This window comes from Nomascus leucogenys, chromosome 1a (genome assembly GCF_006542625.1).
Source record: "Nomascus leucogenys isolate Asia chromosome 1a, Asia_NLE_v1, whole genome shotgun sequence".
Taxonomy (NCBI): Eukaryota; Metazoa; Chordata; class Mammalia; order Primates; family Hylobatidae; genus Nomascus; species Nomascus leucogenys.
In genome coordinates, this window is record NC_044381.1 from 76,390,368 (window position 1) to 76,407,251 (window position 16,884).

Genomic DNA, 16,884 nt, shown 5'->3' on the forward strand with positions numbered 1-16,884 from the left:
CTGGCCTTCACTGTCTACATTTCTGTCAGCATTTTGGTCACAACCACTTAAGGCTCTAAGATGTTCCACACTTTCCCTCGTCTTCCTGTCTTCTTCTGAGACCTCCAAACACTTTCAGCCTTTGCCTGGTACCCAGCTCCAAAGCTGGGTATCTTTATAGCACTGCCCTACCCTTCAGTTTCAGTTTTCTCTTAGTCGATTTCCATTACTATAAAGGAATACCTGAGACAGGGTAATTTATAAAGAAAAGAGGTTTAATTGGCCCATGGTTTTGCAGGCTGTACATGGAGTATAGTGCTGGCATCTCCTTCTGGTGATGGCTTGAGGAAGCTTACAATCATGGCAGAAGGCAAAGGGGAACCAGTGTGAGAGGAGGCAGGAGGCAAAGGGGAACCACATGGTGAGAAGGGGAGGAGGTACCTCTTCCATTTTTTTTAATGTTTTTTAATTTTTTAATTTTTAGTTTTTATCTTTTCATTTTTATTTTTCGAGACAGTGTCCTGGTTTGTCACCTAGGCTGTATTGCAGTGGTGTGATCACTGGTTACTGCAACCTTGACTTCCTAGGCTCAAGTGATCTTCCCATCTCAGCCTTCCAAGTAGCTGGGACTATAGGCGTGTACTACCACACCCTGCTAATTTTTTATATTTTGTAGAGACAGGGTCTCTCTATGTTGCCCAGGCTGGTCTCGATCTCCTGGGCACAAGCAGTCCTCCTGCCTCAGCCCCCCAAAGTGCTGGGACTATAGGTGTGAGCCACCATGCCCGGCCACCAGGATCTTTTAAACAACCAAATCTCACATGAACTCATAGAGTGAGAACTCACTCATTACTGTGAGCACAGCTTCAAGTCATTCATGAGGCTTCCACTCCCATGACCCAAATACTTCCCACTAGGCCCCACCTCATTGAGGATTACATTTCAACATGAGATTTGGAGGGAATGAGCATCCAAAAAAATCACTCCATATTTGAGTGAATCATTTATTGGTGAAGGTCTGGTGTATGGAAGTGGCATCATTTGATGTATATTTTAGGAAGAAAATTTCTGTGGAGGGTAGGTAGATTAGAGGTGAGATATTTAATAGAAGACTTGTCAAAGAAATAGACTATGGTAGTTGGAATGGAAATGGAAAGGATGGTCAGATAGAAATAGAATCAGCAGTTTTCTGGGGCCTACCTAATAAATCCAGGGTGGTTATTTACATTGGGAAAGCATTTATAATTTTTCAGAATAACTTATAGAAATACTTTAAAAATAGCAGCTTTCATCCAGCTTTTAATTTCTGTTATATTAATAGAATGATGAGAGATGGGGTGAGAAAGGAGATATGATAAAGCTGAAATAGAATAATTGTCCAGTCAATTGGTGGGAAGTTCTTAGCCCAAAGTAGAGCTAACAGGCATAGGTATGTCTTCACCAAATGTGTTTGAATTCAGACGTCAGCTATGTTTTGAGGGAGAGACTTGAAACAGAGACTAGAGGTTGGTTTGAGGGAAGGCGAGGAGTGACTAATGCTCAGACAGGAAAGGAGGTGGGTTTAAAAAGAGGGAGTTGTACAACTGTGCTTTGCCTAGGAAATTGGTAACAAGGAACACAAGGGCCATCTCTTACAATTTCCTGAAATTTTGCACTTACAGTCCAGATAGATTGGGGCTGGAAGTATCTTAACAAGTGTTCATAAAAACTGGGGATAACCCCTGAGCTGATCTGGGAGGATGCATGGTTTGGCAGATAGGTAAAATGTATTTTGAGGTGGAGGGTGATGCATGCCCAGATGTGTGGAGGCACAAGTGAACTTAAAGTCATTTAGCATGGCCAGGAAATATAGAAGACGGTGCTGGTGAGGGGTATTTTTCCAGAAAGACAAAAAGACTCAAAATTAGTTTAATGAGAAGAGTTTTAAAATTGTATTTCATTTTGTAAAGATTATATGTCTGGCTGTAGATAGATTGAAAGAGAACATGACAAGAAGACCAGTTAAGGTTATCAAAGTAATGGCAAGAAATAATGAAGTTGGGATTTTGCCTCTAAAAATATTAATTCTATAAGGAAGCAAAGTGTCAAATTATGTAATGTGAATGTGTGTTTATTTATGTTTTCAGTGTTTTCATCTTTGTAAAATGGCACAGGAGTTCTGTTTCCAACAATGTGAGTTAATTAGGAGCTCCAAGTGACCCACCTGCATGAAATAACTAAAGTCTGGGAAAGATAAACTATGTGAGACATTGCTGGTCCCAGCTGGAGATGGAGAGATCTCCAGGAACTCTTCTCTTTCAAAACACAAACCAGCCCACCCTGAGTTAGGCCAGAGTGACAAGGCAGGCGGTTGGGATGAGAGGGTTGTCTGAGGTCATTTGCTGGTAGCAGCAGTGTTATCTGGATACTGAATCTTGGGTAGCCTCTGCTAAGACTAGACCCTCAACGGCGTGAAGCCCAAGGTAGTAGTGGCCATGGCTGCTGGCAAAAGCAGCAGAGCCTCTTTGCTGGAAAGCTTCCCCATTCTCAATTTAACCCTATAAGACTCTTGCTCACTAAGATCTAGTAATGGCCTCATAGTCTGTGGTTACTAAATAAAATAGCACTAGGACTTATTGGTAGATGCAACAACCAATATATTTATGCTCTCAGAGGACACAGATAATGGACTTTCACCTACAGGATATGTAACTGTTACCTATAAAGAAAGTAAGGATGTAGTCACAAGCTGTCCATAACAATAAGATTATTAGGAATAAATACATGTGACGGGGGAAGAAAAGGAAACTTTTAGAAATGAAAGTTTATACTTGCAAAATAAAAAAAAAAAAGGTGGTCAACAGATTAAACAGTTGAAGATAGAATTAGTGAACTAGAAAAAAATGCATATAAATAATGGAATATTGCACTGAGAAAGAAGGAGATGGAAAATCAGGTGCAAGAAGGTGAGATCCATGTTGGGTGGGTGTGGGAGTGGTCCAGGCTTAAAGTCTTACACCTCACAGGAGCCAGTCTCTCTTACAACAATTCCATGAACTTCTGGGGTCCTGCAAGTGACATGCCAATTATAAGAGTCACTGAACTCAAGAAAGCCAAACCATGGTATCCCCATCAGGCATTTATAGTTCATTTATGGTTCTCCCCAGTCCAGATGTAATTTACCAGTCAAGGATCACTTGTATCATAAGCAGTGTTGCCTAGCAATATAGTTGACATTCTATCCTTATCAGGCTTCCAGAGGAAAAGAGCTAGAGAGTTACCTGAAGCCCAGATTCTCATGCACAGCATAAATGTTTTATTAAGTCTTTGCCCATAGTATCTAATTAGGGTCTCTAGAAAAATAGAGACTATGAAGGAGAGCTGGTTTTTTTTTTTTTTTTTTTTTTTTTTTTGAGACGAGTCTTGGTCTGTCGCCCAGGCTGGAGTGCGGTGGTGCGACTTCGGCTCACTGCAAGCTCCGCCTCTCGGGTTCACGCCATTCTCCTGCCTCAGCCTCCCGAGTAGCTGGGACTACAGATGCCCGCCACCACGTCCGGCTAATTTTTTTGTATTTTTAGTAGAGACAGGGTTTCACTGTGTTAGCCTGGATGGTCTCGATTTCCTGACCTCGTGATCTACCCGCCCCGGCCTCCCAAAGTGCTGGCATTGCAGGTGTGAGCCACCATGCCTAGCCAAGGAGAGCTGGTATTTTAAGAGATAATGGCTTCAGGTTTTACAAAAATAATGAGAAACAGATTCACAGATCCCAGAAGCAAAACACATCCCAAGCAGAATAAATAGAAATTCACACCTACATGCATCATAGTTAAACTGCAGAATACTGAAAACAAAAGAGGAGCCATATGGAAGAGAACCAAGGCACACCTGTTAACAGCCTTGGTTGTGCTTCCAGCTAACAGCCAGCACTTACTGCAGCAACACTGTTTCCATTATGCATCATTGCATAGCAAACTACCTCAAAACTTAGTGGCTTGAAACAAGAACCACTGATCATTTCTCACTATTTTGTGATGTGACTGGGCTTACAAATTTTGTGATGTGATGGGGTTTTGCCATGTTGGCCAGGCTGGTCTTGAACTCCTGGCCTTAAGTGATCTACCCACCTTGGCCTCCCAAAGTGATGGGATTGCAGGCGTGAGCCACTGTGCCCGGCCTCTCCCTGCCAGTTTTTAGGTATGGCTTCACAAAGAAAGTGAAAATTGAGCCCACAAACAGAGGTACACATTTGCAACACATTTAACTAACCTCAGAATGGATAAACAAATCACAGTATTGTCACACAGTGGAATCCTAACACAATAGGGAAAATGACTGAACCTCAGCTATAAGCAATAACATGGATGAAACTTGGTTTTTTTGTTTGTTTGTTTGTTTGTTTGTTTTTGAGACGGAGTCTCGCTCTGTCGCCCAGGCTGGAGTGCAGTGGCGCAATCTCGGCTCACTGCAAGCTCCACCTCCCGGGTTCACGCCATTCTCCTGCCTCAGCCTCTCCGAGTAGCTGGGACTACAGGCGCCCGCCACCACGCCCGGCTAATTTTTTGTATTTTTAGTAGAGACGGGGTTTCACCGTGATCTCGATCTCCTAACCTCGTGATCCGCCCGCCTCGGCCTCCCAAAGTGCTGGGATTACAAGCGTGAGCCACCGCGCCCGGCCGAAACTTGGAAATGTAATTTTGAGTGGAAAAAAATCTCAGAAGACTTCCATTAGTGTGATATCATTTTATAGCATTCAAAAATAAGCAAAACTAACCAGAATAGTTGTGAAGCATAAATACAATTGGGATAAAACCTTTCTGGAAAAAAGTGGTAAAAGCAGTTTGGTACATGGTTGCCTGTAAGGGAGAGACAGAGGTATGGATGGGGAGGAACAAAGAAGTGGTTACAAATTTGTTGACAGTGTTCTAGTTATTGGGTAGGAGATGAGCTTATAATTACTATACTTTATAACAAACGCATGTTACATACCATCTTTTATGTGCATATTAAGATTAAAATGATACACAGATAACTTAAGAAATTTTTAGCAACAATTTGGCAAGATACTAAAGATACAAGGTAGACATAATTTCTGCTTTTCTGTTACACATTTAGATAATACTGCTACAGTGTTATTTATCCCTTTTGAGAAAAAAAGATTATACTCTTGAGTAGTTTTTGTTTGACTTTTCTTATAGATTTAGAAATCTGTATCTTGACACATGTACATGTTATTAAAGCCATTTAAATATTGCCATTTTTCTAGTAATCATGCCTCTTTTCCTTCTCTAGTTCCAGCGCACTTTTCCAACACATCACTGCATTATTTGAATGCAGCATGGCAGCTATTACTACCTTACTTGTGAGTGATCCAGTTGGTGTTCTTTATATTCGTTCATGTCGAGTATTGATGCTTTCTGACTGGTACACGATGCTTTACAACCCAAGTCCAGATTACGTTACCACGGTGCACTGTACTCATGAAGCCGTCTACCCACTGTAAGTGTTTATTTCGACTTAAGATCTTTTTTTTTTTTAAATCTCTGAGGATTATTATAGATTTTATGGCATTTGGAGACAAAAACAGGTGTGGGTTTGAGTTCTGGGTCTGCCAGCTGCTTTATTACCTTGAACATGTAAACAGCCTCTTGTAACTTCAGTTTTCTCATTGGTAAAGTGGGACTAATGATCCTTATAAGGTGTTGTGAGGATTAAATTAATCCACACATTCTCAGATACCATATAACTTACATATAGGAGACACTTTATAGTAAATGGCATTATTAGTGTTTGGATTAGTGTTTTTTCTTTTTTTCTCCCTAAATAAGTGTAATTTCTGTTAGAATGTTTTGTTTTAAAAATAGTAAATTTCATAAAATTCTGTATGCAATTATGCCAGACTATTCCAGTTTCAGAATTTTTATGAATTTTTGTAAATTCTAGAACTAGAAAATGAATCAAATTCATTTTGATTCATTTTGATATTTTTGGGGGAAAGGGAAAATAGAAGTCTGGTATTTATATTCTCATAATTGTAGCAGGCTTTCAGTACATAATATGCTCAGGGAAATTAGTCCTTTTTGAGCAAGTTCTTAATAATAAAACATCAAAAACATAGAAATGCATATAGGTACAAAACAACCAGATATCTTAGAAAAATGAAAATCTTTTCTACCTGCCAGTTTTTTGTTTGTTTTTGAGACAGTCTCGCTCTGGAGTGCAGTGGCATGAGATCTTGGCTCACTGCAACCTCTGCCTTCTGGGTTCAAGTGATTCTTGTGCCTCAGCCTCCCAAGTAGCTGGGATTACAGGCATGTGCCACTATGCCTGGCTAATTTTTGTATTTTTAGTAGAGAGATGGGGTTTCGCCATGTTGGCCAGGCTGGTCTCGAACTCCTGGCCTTAAGTGATCTACCCACCTTGGCCTCCCAAAGTGATGGGATTACAGGCGTGAGCCACTGTGCCCGGCCTCTCCCTGCCAGTTTTTAGGTATGGCAAATTATTTTATAGATATATATATTGCTATAATTTATATATAAAATACTGTATTAAAGAATGATAATGTCCTTTTTGTTGATTCATTGATTCGTAGAGCTTAACTCTAAGCATTAATTACCCTCTTGTCATATAACTCTCCTGAGGCCTTGCATAACTTAACATGGTCCTATTTGGAAAACTTAATAAGTGAATTGAATATTATATTTAAGATATAAGGTAATCTTATTTAAAACAAAATCAGACTTATTTACCGATAGTCTCATTTATGTTATTTATCGTAATATTTATAAAGCCTATTATAGTAGGAGGGTCAGAAAATATAAGATTAGAAGAGAAATGGCAAACAGGTACTACCAACCCTCGTCTGCACCTGTAATAGTCACTTCTAATTTATTATAGCACTTTTTCTGCTGAATTGAGTGTAGCCTAAGAATCTTGTGGCAGCACTGTCTGTCAATCAGAATCATCACACTGCTTCATTGATTAGGACATTTTCTGTCTATTCACTATCCCTGAATCAAGATTGTTTGTTTTTCTTCCTCAGCACCTTTACCAACAGTCATTGTAGAACAGCTTGCCTGCCTTGTTTTATTAATTATACAAAACAGTGATTTTTAAAATTATGAGATATTATAGTATCTTATAGCATTGGGTTTAGGCATATTATTTATTTACCTAAGCATTCTAAATATAAATGTATGGTCAGACTGGGCTAAGCACTTCCGAAGGTTGTAGGGCTACCACAAGTCATAGTAGTTTTTTTTTTTTTTTGCAAGTCAACAAAAAGCAATAGCACACAGTTACCAGAAACCTTTGGAACACTAGTGCATTGACAAATGAAGGCTGTTCTTCCCAATGTATATACGGCCTGGTTTCTTACAAATTGAAAAATACCACAGGACTTTACTGATAATTATAGTTTTAAGGGGAAACAGATTAGATGGGGCATGAAAAAACATGTAAGCTGCTATCATTATAACTTACTGCAAAAAAATAACTTTTACATTACTAAAACTTTAAGAATGAGTTATAGAAAATGAGCAGTTATTACTGTTATAGCAATAATTAGCTTTAGTTTGTCAAATTTAAACTATCCCCACATGTAGGTGGCATGGATTGAAAGAGGGGAAGAGTGGAATGGGATGAGGTCTTCTGGTGGAAGGCAGGAGTGGGAAACGTAATCACTTCCAGAAACTAGTTTCCTAGTTCATTTGGAGAAACAAAGGATGGTTTCCTCCTGATTAAAGTGATAATCTTTTTGGAGCTCTTAAGGAATTACGAGTTGTGGGAATAGACAGATTTTGTTTTCTTTTGCTGTTGATAAGAGGTAGCAAACGACTAGGAAACTAATTCATTAGAAGAGGTAACACATGATGGTTTCCTCTTGATTAAAATCATCTTTTTTAGAGCTCTTAAGGAACTACAAGTTGCAGGAATGGATAGATTTTGTTTTCTTTTGATGTTGTTTGGGGGTAGTATAACAAGACAAAAAAAGTATCACCAAGAGATCAAACATGTACTAATGCATTACTGTACAGGACTGAACCTAAAAGCATCATAGGAACACAGGATTACGGTATCATTATGCTGTGTGGGGAGGAAGCATGTGGTCCGTGATCTGAAATGACTGCTGACTTCCTAGGACACTCCCCTGTATACGGAGAGGGTTTGAGTAGCAAGATAGTAAAAATGATTTGAAAATACTCAGGAAAATTAAGGTAGAACTATGTGGATAAAAGTCCCATTATTCTAAATAAAGTGCTAGAAATCTGGTGACACAGAGCTCTTTCTACAGCTTTTTTTTCTGATTATAAAAATTACATTAAAAATGGGACATTTCAAAAACATAGAATAAAAGCACACACAGAATAAAATAATCTGTAATTCTGTTCCTTGAGATGATTCTGCTACAAATTTTATCTTTCCAGTTTTATTTCTGCATGTGTATGCATACATTTTAAGGAATATTAAGGCTATACTATGACATGCTATTTTGTAAGCTGTTGGCACTTAATGTATTAGGCACAGTTAGTTTTGTTAACATTTATTTCCTAACTAGATTTTTATGTCTGCATAATATTGCAGCATGAATATACTATAAAATATAACCAGTTTCCTATACTTGAATATTTATTTTCTTCTGGACTTTATTATAAGTGATTCAATAAAAATCCTGGTACAGTAGGTTTTTTTATGTATCCCTGGTGGTTTCTCTTGGATAAATTTCTACAGGTAAAATTGCTGAATCAAAAGGGATAAACAGTTTTAGGATTTTTGATACATATTTCCAGACTGCCTAAGAAAGCAACCATTGTACCCTTGCTAGCCATGTATGACAGCCTGTTTGGCTAGCCTTCCGCCAATTTGAATATCCAATGGATAGAGTAAATATGCTTTTTAAACCTTTTTTAGGCTCTTTCATTTAAAAATGATCAAGGATAAAAACGTTTTTAAAATATTTTTGATGTTACAAATTCTGTATTTTATTTTACAGATATACCATTGTATTTATCTATTATGCATTCTGCTTGGTATTAATGATGCTGCTCCGCCCTCTTCTGGTGAAGAAGATTGCATGTGGGTTAGGGAAATCTGATCGATTTAAAAGTATTTATGCTGCACTTTACTTCTTCCCAATTTTAACCGTGCTTCAGGCAGTTGGTGGAGGCCTTTTATGTAAGTTTGATGGGTAAAGTCAATGAAATATGTTTATTATTGTATGTAGTAATATTTCCTCTAGATTTAACTTTGGAGCTTTTTCCTTAAGATAGTTGTTTAATCCTTTTGTGTGTGTGTGTGTGTGTGTGTGTGTGTGTGTGTGTGTGTGTGTGTGTGATGGAATCTCACTCTGTCACCAGGCTGGAGTACAGTGACGTGATCTCGGTTCACTGCAACCTCCGCCTCCTGGGTTCAATTGATTCTCCTGCCTCAGCCTCCCAAGTAGCTGGGACTACAGGCACGTGCCACCACACCCAGCTAATTTTTGTATTTTTTTTAGTAGAGACGGGGTTTCACCATGTTGGCCAGGTTGATCTCGATCTCCTGACTTCATGATATGCCCACCTTTCTTTGCATTTGAAGTTCATGACCAGATTAAAATATTTTTAAAATCTAAGAATAAGAAATAAAAACTGGTTTTTATTTAGGAATTTATGAAAATTAGTCTTGATAATGTATACTGTTTAAGTAGGGTCTTAGGTTTCTAAGTGTATTTATGAAAACCTTTTATGGTAAAAAGTCCTCAATGTATCTTTTATTTTAATGTAACCATTAATTCATTTGTTTAGTAACTGTTTAGACCAAACTGTGACTCTAAAGAATAAGAAAAATTCGCTGTTAAAAACCTCACTTACTACCAGGAGATAAAGCAGGCAAGCCAGTGGCTGAGAAAATGTAGTGTGGTTCTTTTGAATATGTGACATTGAACATCCCAAGGATGTTGCACACCATCCTTTATATGGAGCTTGGTAATGTAATTTGGTAATATAGTTTGGGAATGTAATTTGGTTCAAGGTGATGGTGGGGCTTGAGGGTAAGCCCAAGGGAACCAGAAATTCTGTTACCCCCCATATTCTGGTTTACAGATGAACTGTTTCATTTGGCCTGCACAGGATTTGAAAATCTAGAGTTCCCTCTAGCTCCTCTGTTTCCCTGTTAGATTTGGCCCATTCCCTTGTACCTTCCTGGCTAGCCTCCGTGTCATTTGAGGTTGCCATTCTTGCTCTAGGGAATAGGGACCTGTTCTTAAAAGGATTTAGGCAGAAGAGTGACATGATTACATTTGCACTGATTTGCACTAATTTGGGCTTAGTTAGAAACTTCCTCTTTATTCCTTTTTACTGTGTATGGCTTTTTACGACCAGGTGTTAAATTTGTGTCATTAGCAACATTGTTTAGCTACTTATAAGTTAAATAGAGTTTTTGTTTTGTTTTGTTTTGAACAGTTGATTGAGGACCTAATCACTGTCTATGAAATAAAAGGTTATAAATGTCAAATAAGTCATTCAGTTCTTTAGTAAGTTGGAATCAGGCCTGTATAGATAATTCAGTTTCTGGCTGCTGAATCCTGAGTTAACATTTGAAATTGTTCCAAATGGGTTCTACTGCAATGATTAGTAGTTTCATAAACTGAAGTCATTTACAAATAATTGTATGAAAAATAATTCAAAGTTTTTTTTTCTCAATTTGTCCATTTATCTTAGTGTGTTATAAATTTGAAACATTTTAAGAGAAAAGTGGTGTTTTAGAGGAAAAAATTTGCCTTAAAGGATTACTATACTGTATTTAAAGTGGAGATTGCAGGAATTTTGATATTAAGAATACTGAATGATCTCTTTATCCTTTAAGGTTTATTGCTAAATGACCTTTTCTAAAGATTAATTGAAGCTGAGTTACTCTTATAGATAACCTTTTTCAGCTGAGGTTCCCCACCTGGCCCACAAAACACAGAAAATTATTTGACCATTTTTTGAATTCTCCTAAATTTAGTACATAACTGGTACTATTCGAGAATGCAGAGGAGAGAAGTTAATTATTTACATTCACTGGATGCCTTAAGGCAAGGTTCTTCAATGCTGGCCCAAGGATAGTTTTTACAATTTTTTATGGTTAAAAAATCAAAAGACATATTTCTTGATGTGAAAATTGTATGAAATTTATGTTTTATTGTCCATAAAGTTTTTATTGGAACATAGCCATGCCCATTCATGTATGTATTCTCTATGGCTGCTTTCCCACTACAGCTGCAGAGCTGGGTAATCAAGACAGAAATGCAGGACTGAAACTATTTACTCTCTTGCCCTTTCCAGAAAAAGCTTGCTGGCCACTGCCTCAGAACCTTAGGTTGTAAGTCTCACAGAACTGGTTGAGAAAGGATTTGACTCTAAGGAAAATTACTATTTGAATTTATTTGGTGGTTTATTGAGAAAATTTGTTTCATTTCCAACATAATACCAATGCTTATCTTTCAGATTATGCCTTCCCATACATTATATTAGTGTTATCTTTGGTTACTCTGGCTGTGTACATGTCTGCTTCTGAAATAGAGGTAGGAAGTCTTTTTTTCCTTTGTTAAAGACTTTTTTGATAAATTTGACAATTCAATATCAGAATAGTCCATATGATATGATATAATACAACTAATTGTTTTAGTAATCTTTGGCTGATTGATGCCACTTGGTAGCTTTTGGCTCGTTAACTTTATGAAAAGTTGTGTACTGGACTGTATATTCCCTGGGAAATTCGCAAAATAGTGAAGTAGTCAGGCCCAACTATCCAGCATGAAGGAGAAACGTCATTTCACATAATTTACCCATGTAGCAAACATATAATTAGTGAAATGTTGAAACTTATTAACACTATTTTGAGAAAAACCATAAAAATGTTTTATATTTAGAACTAATTTTAAACTTTATTTTACAATGGCAACATTAATAGTCATCAGTAATTGTGCATTCCATATCCTTCTGTGTTTTATCACAAATTTTATTTTCCTGATTATGGATGTTTACTTTTACCCCATAATGTTTGGGGGATTTGGAGCTAACATTAATAGCCACATTATTCTGATACTGTTCCTTTTTCACGGTATTCATTTTGTACCTCTAACATTTTAATATTTCAGTGGAAGGCCACTCTTATAAAGAACTACTTTTTAAAAATTGTGTATGTCTTTATTTTCGAATATTTTTGGCCAAAAAAGTATCTTTTGACACATTTATAGTCACTGGGTAGAATAGAACATCATGTCATAACATTTATATTTTCAAATATTCTATTCTTAAGGAACTAAGCTATTGGTCAAAACCATGAAGAACAAATGAGAAGTAGTAGTGTATTTGACTCTATATCTAGGGAAAAATGTATTCATTAAACTTTGAATCAAAATGGGCAGTCTTGTACATTATTTGTTCATATGCAGTCTGACATTTTCTTTCTAAAATAATTATATTTATTATTGTTACTAATATATTAGTAACTGTTACATATATTACATTTAAATGATTGCTTTTAAATACGTTAATGGCTCTGATTTAAGAACTCTTTGTTCTAAGGCCAAACTCTAGAGGAAGTAAAAGTATAGTGTCTCAGTACTCTTCCATCCTATACTTGCTAATCTAGGGACTATGAACTGTCTCAAACTACCCATGACAGTTGATACGTGCTTTCGCATAATTCTTAACATAAAATAAAACTCAACGAAGAGAAAATAAGTTGTAAACTATTTTGGAGTGGCTACTGTTGATGCCACTTTTTCTATTACCTTAGTGAGAGAGTGAGTGGGGGAACACATCTAGGAATCATAGTGACTTTTAGGTAGGATAATAGTGGAGGAACTAGACAGAATATTTTTATAGTGATTATTCAGTTGTTTTCATCTGTAGATCATGCTCAGTTTTCCTTTGTAATCATCTTTAACCAGCATTGAAATATAATTAAAGAAGATAGGAAAATTAGTTTTGGCACTTTTGTCAAATCTAGGGAAAGATTTGAGGGAGAAAATAGTTGGATATTTGGATATTTGAATAAAATGAGGTTTTTTATTTTTTTTTATTTTTTGCGGAGTCTCACTCTGTCGCTCAGGCACGAGTGCAGTGGTGCAATCTTGGCAAACTGCAACCTCCACCTCTCGGGTTCAAGAGATTCTCCTGCCTCAGCTTCCTGAGTAGCTGGGATTACAGGCGCACACCACCACACCTGGCTAATTTTTGTGTTTTTAGTAGAGATGGAGGTTCACCATGTTGATCAGGCTGGTCTCGAACTCCTGACCTCATGATCCACCCACCTCGGCCTCCTACAGTGCTGAGATTACAGGGGTGAGCCACCACGCCTGGCCTGGAATTTTTACAGCTTATCCATAGTTAAGAATTAGCTATACACTGTTAAATTAGCTTGAACTTATGTGTTTCTCTGCCCCTGTGAATCTCCTATATAAAATGTTCACATACTTCAATTAGCATGAATCAGAAATGGGGACCTAAAATGGAAAAAGACAGCTTAGTACTGGCTGAGTTGATGAGCTAAGAGAAAGTTAGTAATTAACCTGTTGCAAATTACATTTTAATGTGTTTATTAGCACATTTAGATATTTTGTATTAATTTCATTCTTCTAATTTCTGCATAGTATATAGGTGTATTAAGGATTAAAAGAAAATCAGAGTGTTATGTGTCATTTCTGCTCCCTTACTATTCATGCAGCAGGCTCCAGGAATGTTAAGAGGTTAAGGAGGCTGGGTTTCTGTACCTCCTATTTCCCACCTATAGATCCATAGCAACAGTAGATGAGGGCAGGAAGAAAGCACATAAAGTGGAGTTTCCCTTCTAGTTCATATCTTTCTTTGAGAAGAAACTATAGTGTTTCCAGGAGTGAATGGTGGCATAGACTAGGACTTAAGAGACATGACGACGTGGCTCTCGTCTGGGTGCCTCTACTGAGTGCTTATATGACCTTAGGAGCCTCACTTTCCTCATCTATAAAGTGGAGTGGCTAGACTGAGTGATTTCTTAAGTCTTTTTTAGCTCAAACATTTTATGATTCTGAGATTATAAATAATACATTTTATATTAAATTATATTAAATTATCCAGCCGATTTAGCCTGATAATCTGTATTTCTCTTTTCTTTCTTTTACAAAATTATATAGAACTGCTATGATCTTCTGGTCAGAAAGAAAAGACTTATTGTTCTCTTCAGCCACTGGTTACTTCATGCCTATGGAATAATCTCCATTTCCAGAGTGGATAAACTTGAGCAAGATTTGCCCCTTTTGGCTTTGGTACCTACGCCAGCCCTTTTTTACTTGTTCACTGCAAAATTTACCGAACCTTCACGGATACTCTCAGAAGGAGCCAATGGACACTGAGTGTAGACATGTGAAATGCCAAAAACCTAAGAAGTGCTCCTAATAAAAAAGGAAATCAATCTTAACAATGTATGAGAACTATTCTGTCATATATGGGAACAAGATTGTCAGTATATCTTAATGTTTGGGTTTGTCTTTGTTTTGTTTATGGTTAGACTTACAGACTTGGAAAATGCAAAACTCCATAATACTCTGTTACACAGGGTAATATTATCTGCTACACTGGGAGGTTGCTAGGAAGCCCTTGCTTCTCAACAGTTCAGCTGTTCTTTAGCGCAAAATCATGTTTCCGTGTACCTAGCAATGTGTTCCCATTTTATTAAGAAAAACTTTAACACGTGTAATCTGCAATCCTTAACAGTGGCATAATTGTACGTACCTGTTGTGTTTCAGTTTGTTTTTCACCTATAATGAATTGTAAAGACAAACATACTTGTGGGGTCTGATAGCAAACATAGAAATGATGTATATTGTTTTTTGTTATCTATTTATTTTCACCAATACAGTATTTTGATGTATTGCAAAAATAGATAATAATTTATATATCAGGTTTTCTGTTTATAGATTGGTTCAAGATTTGTTTGGATTATTGTTCCTGTAAAGAAAACAATAATAAAAAACTTAACTACATAAAATTTCAATGTTTTGACACTTAATTGTTGTTTGGCACAATAGTATGGAAGTAATTCAAACTGGTAAATAGTTTCCTCTCATATCTCGGGTATATATACATACCATATTTCATTGATCCAGAGATACTCATTTCACATTGTGACATCTCTGAATTAGGATGCATCTTACAACTGATGGCTTATTAGATTTAATGAAATACAGAAGATACACAGTATAAAAAGGGTTTTTCCTGTGGTTGGTTTGTGGTTTGTGATAGGTGTTCTGTGATGTTTATGCTTTGAAGGCCTTGAGACTCGTGGTTGCAATCATGGAAGCAAAATGAAATTTTTAGCTCTTAACCTAACAACCTGACCATGTTTATCCATCTTTATTGTTTAGAACTTTATTTACTGATACTTGGTGGAGGTTATGTGAATTAGTTAAATTTTAAATGTTTAAGACTTCTATTAACAGCTGCAAAATATGAAAGTAAGTACACTCACTTTTCCTGTAGTTGTTTGTCTTTGGAATTCACAGCAGTTGTATCTTTGAGTTATTTTGTTAATGTATTTCTCTCAGTACGTTTAACCACTGGGAAATGAACCCTTGTACGAATGTGTTTCTTCTTTTCTGTAGGAATAAAAAATAAATGTAAACATTTTATTTGTATTGCACACATGTTTAGGGGGTTATTAATGTTCATTAAAAATCTGAGTTGCCCAAAGAATCCTCAATTGAGTAATTGTATAATCGGGGTAGAGTGGGGAGGGTGTCATGTGTCTGATTACTAGGACTATATCTTCTGGTCCACTTGGGGCCATTATTACAATCATTTTTTTCATATGTCCTGTTCTAGCAGAAAAGTATATATGCAAAAGAAGAAATTATAATTACAAAGCCTCACGGGCAAATAATTTCCAGAATACTTAATATATATCTGCATTTTTAATTTGCTTTGGTAAAAATAAGACTAGAACAACTTATAGCCACTGTAGTTGCTAATTTTACTAAATAATTTTTTAAAACGTGGTCATTAGAAATTTAAAAACCCTTGTCTTTGTTAAGTTTTGACTTAGGCCCTTGTAGCACATCACAATCCTCATCACTACAGTGTATGGTAATTTTGCTAACCAGTCCTGAAGAGGTAATTTGAAAGTCAAAATACAGGTTGAATATCTCATATTCAAAAATGCTTGAGACCAGAATTGTTTCGAATTTCGGGTATTTTCAGATTTTGGAATATTTGCATTATACTTACAGTTCAGTATCTATAATCCTAAAATCTGAAATCTTAAATTCTCCAAAGAGAATTTTCTTTGAGCATCATGTTGGTGCTGAAAAAGCTTTGGGTTTTGGAGCATTTTGGATTTTTGGATTTTCAGACCAGGGATACTAAATCTGTGTTTTCTTGATTAATTTGGGTCAGTTGATAAATTTAATAACTACCTTGTTATATATTTGTCTAAAACCATTGGTTTGTGAGACTACTGCACATTGAAACCATCTGGAGAGATTTAAAAAAATAATGCCCGGGCCCCACGCCCAGAGATTCATGTTGAATTGGTCTGTGTTTGAGCACAGGGATTTTTTTTTTTTTTTTTTTTTTTTTTTTTTTTTTGAGACACTGTCTCGCTCTGTCACCCAGGCTGAAAGTGCAGTGATGCGATCTCAGCTCACTGCAACCTCCACCTCCTGGGTTCAAGTGATTCTCATGCCTCAGCCTCCCAAGCAGCTGGGATTATAGGTGCCCGCTATGACACCCAGCTAATTTTTGTATTTTTAGTAGAGATGGGGTTTCACCATGTTGGTTGGGCTGGTCTCGCACTCCTGACCTCAAGTGATCTGCTCACCTCAGCCTCCCAAAGTACTGGGATTACAGGCAGGGGCCACCACACCCAGCCGAGCACAGGGATTTTTAAAAAATCTCCAGGTGATTCTAATATTTGAGAACCACTGAT

The 16,884-nt window shown here is 36.9% G+C and overlaps 2 protein-coding genes across 10 annotated transcripts in view; one reads left to right on the plus strand and one right to left on the minus strand.

Moving 5' to 3' along the window:
* JKAMP (JNK1/MAPK8 associated membrane protein) overlaps positions 1 to 15,600 on the plus strand; it is a 20,624-nt gene extending 5,024 nt beyond the window's left edge. For 2 of the 5 annotated variants that reach the window (XM_003267751.4, XM_003267752.4), the window contains exons 4-7: positions 5,248 to 5,454; positions 8,948 to 9,129; positions 11,424 to 11,500; positions 14,096 to 15,589. In XM_003267751.4, coding sequence (XP_003267799.1) covers positions 5,248 to 5,454; positions 8,948 to 9,129; positions 11,424 to 11,500; positions 14,096 to 14,314 — 685 coding nt within the window. In that variant the 3' untranslated portion in view covers positions 14,315 to 15,589. Of the gene's footprint in view, positions 1 to 5,247; positions 5,455 to 8,947; positions 9,130 to 11,423; positions 11,501 to 14,095 lie in introns of all 5 variants that reach the window. The other 3 variants (XM_012504462.2, XM_030811505.1, XM_012504463.2) reach the window with 3 other exon arrangements.
* Positions 1 to 16,884, minus strand: part of CCDC175 (coiled-coil domain containing 175) — a 119,321-nt gene that overhangs the window by 10,247 nt on the left and 92,190 nt on the right. For 3 of the 5 annotated variants that reach the window (XM_030811434.1, XM_030811439.1, XM_030811447.1), the window contains one exon: positions 15,467 to 15,556. In XM_030811434.1, the coding sequence (XP_030667294.1) occupies positions 15,480 to 15,556 (77 nt within the window). In that variant the 3' untranslated portion in view covers positions 15,467 to 15,479. Of the gene's footprint in view, positions 1 to 15,307; positions 15,557 to 16,884 lie in introns of those variants that run through there. The other 2 variants (XR_004029716.1, XM_030811421.1) reach the window with 2 other exon arrangements.